General features: G+C 40.6%; 1 protein-coding gene across 2 annotated transcripts in view; it reads right to left on the reverse strand.

The window, feature by feature from the left end:
• The window catches only part of Golm1 (golgi membrane protein 1), a 51381-nt gene that overhangs the window by 4363 nt on the left and 37327 nt on the right, over window positions 1-9691 (reverse strand). For both annotated transcript variants that reach the window (XM_013031078.1, XM_013031077.1), the window contains one exon: window positions 6014-6143. In XM_013031078.1, the coding sequence (XP_012886532.1) occupies window positions 6014-6143 (130 nt within the window). The remainder of the gene's footprint in view (window positions 1-6013; window positions 6144-9691) is intronic.

Below are 9691 nucleotides of genomic sequence, written 5' to 3' on the forward strand. Positions count from 1 at the left end.
TATATATATATATATATATATATATATATATATATATACAGACTTGAGATTTTAAGTCCATATCTCACAGAAAGTACATTCAATACTAAAAGTAAAAACCAGGCAGGAAAATTTAGTGAAAAAGACAAACTCTACCATAAATTAGCTAGACTGAACAAACAGCTATAGAACACTTAACAAGAGAAGAATGTGTGTTCTCGTGCACATGGGTAACTCCCCACCCCCACCCCCAGCACAACACAGGGTGGGCTACACATCAAGCTGCAATGAATTTAAATGACAGGAATCATAAGCATGAAAACTATAAATCAATAACAATAAAACTGGAGAAACTTAAACTATATGGAAATTAAACACAAATAACCAATAGATCAAACAAGAAATCACAAAGCAAATGAGAAAAATACTTAGACACAAATTAAAACAGTAACATATCATACCAAAACCTACGGGAGGCAGCTAAAGCAGTGTGCAGAGGCATTTGTACATTTCAACACCTGTATTAAAGAAGTTCCCAATTAAAGCACCTTGGAACTCATCATGTAGTCTAAAAAGGATAAAGTCACAACACCCATCAATTCTTGGGGCTACGCAAGCAAAGCCTTGCCCCTAAGATTGGAGTTAGCTTACAGAGAAAAGAATTCAAGCAGATACCACTGGTGTACTAGGGCTGGGGTGGGGAATCCTGAATTGCAATTTACAACCTCAGTACAGACAAGCCCTACCTAAAAATTCCAAGAGACCCAGTCATAGGAAGGAGTCCTCTGCCCCACCAATTAACCTCTAGCTCACCAACTTCTCACAGTAAACTGAACAATCTGGTTCCTTCTAGCAGTAGGAAGAGAAGAGGAACCACTTTGAAATAAGCCAGAGAATACTCATTCTCCTTTAACAAGATGTTCACTAAGCTGCAGGGGTGATTATCAGGCTAATAGATCTAAAGGTAGGGAAATACCCAGCTCTAGGTCACGTTGGGAATTCTCATAAGTATGGGAGGGTGATGGGTACTTAGATGTATCAGGGTGTAGGAGGAAGGATCATTCTAGCTCACTAAAAGACTGAAGTTTACTCCTAGGTCCAGAGTGCTTCCCATTTCTATCTCATAAAGGTCTATTTACAACAGTTCCTCTTATGTCCAGCTGCCAAGAAAAAAAAAGGCATTCTGAAAGAAAAGAAAAATGGGAGTGAAAGTAAACATCAAACTAGACATGGCAGAGATGTTAGATTTTCCCAGAGCAGGAATTTAAAACAACTATAATTCATATGCCAAAGACTAACGTAAAAGTAGGCATCATGGAAGGACAGACATTATAGGCAGAGAGATGGAAATTTTAAGAGATGGAGAAAGAGGATAAATGCCAGCTATCAAAACCACTAAAACAAATGAAGAAAATAAAAGCTTTGATGTGCATATTACTGGACTGGACACAGCTGGACAGATTCTCTGAGATCAAGGATATTTAAATAAAAGCCTAAATGAGAATAAAATAACAATAACTAAGTGCCATAAGACAACTACAACTGGTTTAAAAGTACATACAACACGAATCAGAGACAAATTCAAAATAAATCAGAATTTCCCCAAAATAGATGTCAAAAGCTAAAACAGGTTCAGAAAACTCAGAACAGCAGGCAGGATAAATCCAAGAAATCTACACCTAGGCACACCATTTCAAAACTATAAAAAATAATCAGAAAGAAAACTCTTTAAAAATTCAGAGACAACACACAAATATATCAAGGAAGAAAACTTGACAAAAACCTCAGATGAAATAGACCAATTTCTGTTCAAATTTACACATAAGATGGCATGCATTATCTATGTAATGAAGGAGTGAGTGGTAGAGCGCCAGCCACACACACACACACACACACACCCTATAAATAGTCCCAGGTCTATTATAGAAATTAAATCACTAATTAATAACCTGTAAAACTGACAGCACTGGATCCAGGTGTGTTCACTAGTGAATTTAACAAACATTTAAAGAATTATACCAATTCCACATTGTTTCAGAAGAAAGATGCGGACTAACTTATTATTCATAGCTAGCAATATCCCAATACCAACGCCAAAGACAATACAAAAAAACCAAAAAGACCAGAATCTCTCATGAGCACATTTCAAAACTCAGCAAAATAGCAAATGAAATCCAAAAGTTATAAAGATTTCTACACCATTACCTAATGTGATTTATTCCAGATTATGCAAGTCTAAACACATTTGAAAAACAATTATGTGCATCATCATATCAACAGGCTAAAGAAGAAAGTCAGGGATCATCTTAATAGATACATTTAAAACTAACAGCTGGAGCAAAGGACATTTCCTCAACCTGAGAATAAAAACAAAACATTAATGCAAGTATCATACTTAACAGTGAGAAAGCTTTTCCATTAATATAAGGAATAAGTCAAAATAGAAGGAAGTTATTTCTTTGTTCATTTCATTGTTTTGGTGGGAGGGTGTGGTAATGAAGGAGTCAGGGTCTGACCACTTGAGCCACACTACCAGCTTACCATTTCTTTTCAACATTGTACTTAAAACAGTTTTAATATTAAGGTGATTATATAAATGGTATTAAGCTTTCTAATTTCAAATTCTTCTTGCTCAGGGATGTTGAAGAACTGTGTTTGTGTGTGTGTGTGTGTGTACTAAAGAATAAATTTAACAAATTGACAAAACTCTAGTAGGAAAACTACAAAACTGAAGAAATCCAATAAGAACTATGTGGGAAAATGTTACATGTTTGTTATCAGGAAGACTCGATATTACCAAGATGTTGGTTCTTCTTAACTTGTTCTATAAATGTGGTTATAGTTCAAGTTATCTGTGGATAATACTAACCAACTCTAGAGTTTTTATGAACATCAAAAGACCCAGCATTGACAATGCAATACTGAGAGAAAACAAAGTAAGAGACCCAACACTACCCGACTTCAAGACTTCCTGTGAATCTATTAACTGTGAAAGACAAATAGGTAAATGGAACATACTAGAAATAAAAAAATAGAAAACCCCCAAATATACCCACATAAATATAAAGCGATGTCTGATGAAGGAGCAATGGAGGAAACAAAGATAGGCTTTTCCAACAAATGATGGTGATATAACACTAACAACAGCTTTTCAAAAATGAATGTAGAGGGCTGGGAAGTTGGCTCACTACCTTGCATGCATGAGGCCCTAGGTTCAATTCCAGACCGGGAGAAAAGTATTTGTAAAAGATAAATCTTATAAAGGAATATTATGCCAAATATTTAAATAAATTGTAAGGTTAAGGTTAACAATAAAATATCCTAAGTATCCAACTTTAAAGGTGGACCAAAGACCTTAAGGGACATCTCACCAAAGATGATATAAAGATTAGGAAATTCAACACTCAATAATTATGGAAAGAACACTAGAACACTGACACTGCAAAAGCTGCAAGGATGTGGAGCAGAAGGAACTCTTGTTCACTGCTGGTGGGATGTATGATAGTACAGCCACTTAGGAAATAGTCTACAATGAAGTACTGGTCACAAAAACAATCCATGTCACCTGTGCTGGTGGCTCACACCTGTAATCTTAGCTATTCAAGAGGCTGAGATCTGAGGATCACGATTCAAAGCCAGCCCAGGCAGGAAAGTCTGGGAGACTCTAATCTCCAGTTAGCCACCAGAAAACCAGAAGTGGCACTGTGGCTCAGAGTGGTAGAGTGCTACGCTTGAGCAGAAAAACTCAGAACCCAGTCCCAATTTCAAGCCCCACAACTGATGGAAAAAATCCGTGTCTCCTAGGGGTAGGTGGGGCAAGGAGTGCACAGCAGAGCAGTGAAAATCCTCGATCTGATACTAGGCCTGACTTCATGACATTACACACTGTCCAAACCCCTTCATAAGTACACCCTACCCTTTCTGTGGATTTGAGTAATTATGATGTGTCAGTGTCGTTTCGCCAACTGTGACAAATATACCATGATGGTGGGAGATAGAGGAAATGTCTGTACTTTCCTTTCAAATGATTTTGCTGTGAACCTAAAAAAAAAAAAAATCAACAACAAAACAAACCAGCTCAAATGTGTACTGCAATCTTGTCACCTTAAGGCAGTTTAAAAAAAAGTATGAAAACAATATGAGGAAACCTGTTTGGGGATGTCAGTGGGGGCAGGGAGAGGTAACAGAGGAGGTAAAACAGTCAGAATATGGGGTAAATATGTGGAAATAGTGGTATCCCCTCTTATAACTAATGTCAGCCGATAATTTTGAAAAGAATTAAGAGGCATTAGAAAAAGAACAGCTGAATGAATCTAAAGGAAATATGGAAATGAATGAGATAGAGAATCTAACAATACAGAAAGTTAATGAAACTAATAGTTTTTTGAAAAGATGAACAAAATTGGGAAGCTCAGCTAGATTAATAAAGAAAAAAACTCAAACTTACTAAAAAAAATATAGGCATGGTGGCTCATGTCTATAATTCTAGCTCCTTGGGAGGTAACTGAAGGGAGACAGGTTCAATGCCAGCCTGGGTGTGGCAGCAAACAACTCTTATCCTGGCTTGGAAGGGGGGTAGTGTGGGGGAGATATCAATGGCTTGATGCAGAGGAACATGACTGCCCTCCACAGTGATACAGGGAAGCCTAGGTAGAAGGATGGAAGCCCAGGCATAAAAGCACAATATTACTTCAAAATAGCTAAAACACAAAGGGGCTAGAGACATGGCTCAAGTGGGAGAGTACCTGCATCATAAACACAATGATCTGAATCCAAAAGTTCAGGCCAGTCAGGGCAAAAAAAGTTCATGAGACCCTCTATCTATTGAAAAAGCTGGATGTGCTAGGCATAGGTGGCTCATGCCTGTGATCCTACTCAGGAGCCTGAAATCTGAGGACCACTGTTCAAAGCCAGACTGGGCAAGAAAGCCAATGAGACTCTTATTTCCAACCAACCACCAAAATGACAAAAATGGAGCTGTGGCTCAAACAGTAGAGTGCTAGCCTTAAGCAAAAAAAAAAAAAAAAAAAGCTCACAGACAGTGTCTAAGCCCTGAGTTCAAGTTCCAGGATTGGCAGGGGGATTAAAAAAAGGAAGAAAACAGAAAAGGCTGGGACTGCTGGTGTACACCTGCCATCCTAGCTATGGAGGGAAGTAAAAATAGGAAGAACATGGTCCAGGTCAGCCAGATCAAAAACTAAGACCCTATCTCAAAAATAACCAGAACAAAAAAGGCTGGAGGGATAGATCAGAGGAGAACAGAGCCTGCTTAACATGCAAGAGACTCCAAAAACAAACTCTAGTACTAAGAAAAAATAAACTCAGAACATAGAGCTATAAAATCAGAGCTAAAAACTATAAAGTACATCCCCATGGTCTTGTGTTTCCTAGATATGATACTAACAGCAATAAAAGAAATGAAGTGGATGTAATTAATTAAAACCTGTGTTTCAATATATAGTATTGAGGAAATGCAGTTACAATCCACATTTAAAAAAATTGAAAACCATACATCCAATATCACTTATCTTTATATATTTAGAATATATAACAAACTCTTAGAGCTTCCTAAATCAATAGGAAAAGGGTGCAAACAGCTATGTCTCCAAAATCCAAATGTCCAGTAAACTTCATGAAAAGATGCCCAGTAAGTTAGTAGGGAAAGGCAAATTATAATGGTAATGTGCTATTTATTACTCCCACCCATATAGAAGGCTATATCACAAAGATAAACAGTAGCAAATGCTAATGAGGATGTAAAGAAACAGAGGCTGTTGGTCGAAATGTTAATATGACCATGGAAGTTTCTAAGTAGGTTAAATAAAGATTACTCTTATGATCATTACCATGTAGTATTAGCCAAGAGAAATGAAAATATAAACACACACAAAACCTCAATCATCCCAGAATCATTTTGCTCTGTTGTACCCTAGAGAACCAAAGTCAGAGCAGTTAGTGATGGAAGTCACCAGGAGCCCACGGCCGTGCTAGGAAAGCCTTTTGGACGTCCTGCGCAGAAAAGGCCCTCAGTTACCTGCTGATGTTGGTTGTTTTTTTCACCCAGGTCCCTGGAAGCTGCAGCTTCTTTTCTCTTTTTGGTGACCTCTTCTCTCTGCTCTTCACACTGCTCCTTCACCTCTTTCACCTGGTTGATACACTGGCTCCTTGGGTGAGAGAAAGCAGAAAGGTGGACAAATGTGTGTGGATGTGTCTATGTACCAAGTGATCCCCTGTGGTCATCCCTTTCTGTGAGAGACCTTGGCCATCCCCTTCCTGCTTTGGGCACTCTGCTGTGAAGAGGGAGTGTAGGACAAGCAATTTGTGGCTGGAAAAATATCAAATCACTAAAGATTTATTACAATGCTCTAAAAGAGATAAACTGCACAGATTTAAAAAAAGAAAAAAAAACATTTTAAAATAAACAGGAAGCCAGGCACGGGTGGCGCACACCTGTAATTCCAGCTACTCAGGAGGTTGAGATCTGAGGATTGTGGTTCAAAGCCAGCCTGCACAGGGAAGTCTATGAGACTCTTATCTCCACTTAATCACCAGAAAACCAGAAGTGAGACTGGTAGAGCAAAAAAGAAGTCAGTGCCCAAGTCCTGAGTTTGAGCCCCACAATGGACAAAAAATGAAAATAAACAGCTAAGTCATGGTAACTCACACCTGTAATCTTAGTGAATCAAGAGGTTGAGATCTGAGGATCGAGGTTCAAAGCCAGCAGGGATAGTCCTTGATACTTTTAAACTTCCAAAAAGTCAGAAGTAGGGGCTGGGAAGGTGGCTCAGTGGTAGAGTGCTTGCCTTGTATGCATGAGGCCCTGGGTTCGATTCCTCAGCACCACGTAAGCGAAAAAAGCCGGAAGTGGTGCTGTGTCTCAAGTGGTAGAGCGCTAGCCTTGAGCTGAAGAGCTGAGGGACAGCGCCCAGGCCCAGAGTTCAGGCCCCACGACTGGACCCCCAAAAACAAAAAAGTCAGAAGTAGAGCTGTGGCTCAAGTGGTAGAGTGTTAGCCTTGAACAAACAAGCTTAGGGACAGTGGCCAGGCCCTGAGATCAAGCCACAGGATTAGCACACAAAAGATTGTTTTTTGGCACATGCTATTAGCACATAGCTCCTAACTTAAACCTTGAGATGTCCTGTCTCTAAGGAGTATTTTTTCTTATTCTTTGCACCAGGCCTGAGTTTACGTGGTTAAGATGACCCAGGAGGTGGGTTGGGGATCACGGGTGCTCCTGCACTAGGCTAGATGCTTTCATGATGGGGCTGACTGCCAGGGACTGGAGATTCAGTTCAATCATTTGATTTGGTGAATGGGTAGCATCTTGTCTCCATGGGATCTGAAGCTCCTGTCCCTCCCTACCACCAGCACACCAGCGCCTACCACTTAGCTGTTCCCTTTGTAATTAAACCATGATACTAAATTTAGCTGTATTGAGTTCTATAACTCAGGCTGCCATATTAGAAACCTGAGAGGGGTGGCAGGTAGCCCTGCATTTGTAGCCATCAAGACTAAGTGGTGGTGATCACCGAGGACCAATGGCTGCATACAGATGGAGTCTTGTGGGCTTGAGCCCCTTAACCTGTAGGTCTGCTCTAACTGTGTAGCAACAAAACTAAATATAGCTGGAGGATGCTAGTGTGAACGAACTGCTGTGGGATGAACTCAGGGGCTTCGGCCTTCCACCTGGAATGGAAGAGTTTTTCAGCAAGTATCAGAGCTATCTCTGTTGAAATAAGAGAGTCACCATGTGCTTTGCAAATGGGGATGCTAAGAGGTGGCCAGAGTCATTTCCCATTGTGCCATGTTCTCTCCCCATAGGGTTGGCTATCTTATCTGAGTTGCAGCTGGGCTCCGGGCAGAGGCCAGCATGAGTACTGCACTCAACTCCTAACTTGGGAGATACACACCAGCAGTTCAAAGCACCACCCTGTCCCCTGTCACTAAATAACACACACAGAAGGGGATCTGGAGCTGGAGAAGCAATGAAACACACCATTCCTCATCTCAGATTAAATGTAAACTTCACTGAAATCAACTTCTGACAAACACACAGCCACCAGGGGCTTAAAAACAAAGAGGCAGCAGCTTCCTGAGGAGCTGACAGCACAGGTCATCCACCCTGCCTGAACCTTTCAACTTACAAAGGAGAAATACTGGAGAAATATTGGCTCACTTGCTCTCAACCTACCAGTTAAGTACAAAGGGCCTCTCTCTCAGCAGTGTAAATGAAGTCAGTTTCTCACATTCCATTTCTGTAGCAGTAAGCTGAACTCAGTACAAAGTTTAAGGCTTGAGACACAGGTCATGTGGACTGTATTGCTTCCTGAGAGCCCCAGGCAGTCCGTTTTCCTATGTGTACACACTGAACTGTAGGCACACAGAGGACTTGGTGCAATTGTTGATTGACCTCAGTACCATTAGGATTCCTGGGCTTAATACAGGAACCTATCAAGGTAGATGATCTCATCATCCAGGACGCTGACTGTTCCTCTGAGTATGGCTGCTACATTTGCAAACTTTCCTCATGGTGTGCAAAGGACAGTTCATCTCCTGAGCTGACTCTAGGGAGAGAATGTAATGCTATGTTTGTATGAATTAATGCATGATCACTTAGTAATGTCTGCATAGGTGAAGGAGGAAAAGTGGGAATGTGTGCTGCCTAATTCACAGCAAAAACCAAGACTTGTGGAAGCTAGAGCTTTGTACCAGCTTTTGTGTTCTCTTCACTGACTTCTATAAAGGGATTAAGAAGGTGAGTTAATAGAGGATGTACAGTCATGCATGAAGGGCTTACTAATTCTTACATAGTGCACAACTTTATGCTAACCAGGTATCCAGACCTTTTCCTCAAATTCTCAAAAAGGGTCTGTCATCCAAGTGAAGGACAGCTAGCTCTTTTTAGCTTCCAATACTCCACAAACATCATTCAGAAAAAATCCTGCGTCTGACACAGGGCCGTAGACACAGCTAGTAAGACACAGGCAGTCAGCCAAAAAAGCTGTCAGTCTAAGCCCTCAGTCCCACTGCCCACTGCGTGGTTGTTCTGCTCTGGTTGGTTTCCAGCTAGGTCAACTCTATTAAGGCCATTAATGATATTTCCATTTCAATCCATGGAAGGAAAATATTAGCATTAAGATATATCTTAAGAATGAATGATAGAGCCAGATGCCAGTAGCTCACACCTGTAATCCTAGCTAGCTAACTCAGGAGGCTGAGATCTGAGGATCACCGTTCAAAGCTAGCCTGGACAGGAAAGTCCCTGAGACTCTTATCTCCAACTAACCACCAGAAAACTGGAAGTGGTACTGTGGCTCAAGTGGTAGAGCACTAGCGCTGAGGGACAGCGCCCAGTCCCAGAGTTAAAAAACCGACAACTGAAAAAAAAAAAAAAGAATGACTGATAGCAAGACTAGGGTATTTCATTTTTGCATAAATCCAATTCCTAAGTAGCCTAACTCAGATTTTTTAAAATATAATTTTGTTATAATTTTATTGTTAATAGTATTGTTATTAAGAGGGTTACTCTTTCTTAAGTCAGGTAGTAAGTGCATCCCCCGCCTTTTTTTTGGCTAGTTCTAGGGCTTGAACTCAGGACCTGGGGCTATTCCTAAGCCTCTTTTTTGGGGGGGGTCCGGTTGTGGGGCCTGAACTCTGGGCCTGGGCACTGTCCCTCAGCTCTTCAGCTCAAGGCTAGCACTCTACCACTTGA

This window comes from Dipodomys ordii, unplaced genomic scaffold, assembly GCF_000151885.1.
Source record: "Dipodomys ordii isolate 6190 unplaced genomic scaffold, Dord_2.0 Scaffold137, whole genome shotgun sequence".
NCBI lineage: Eukaryota > Metazoa > Chordata > Mammalia > Rodentia > Heteromyidae > Dipodomys > Dipodomys ordii.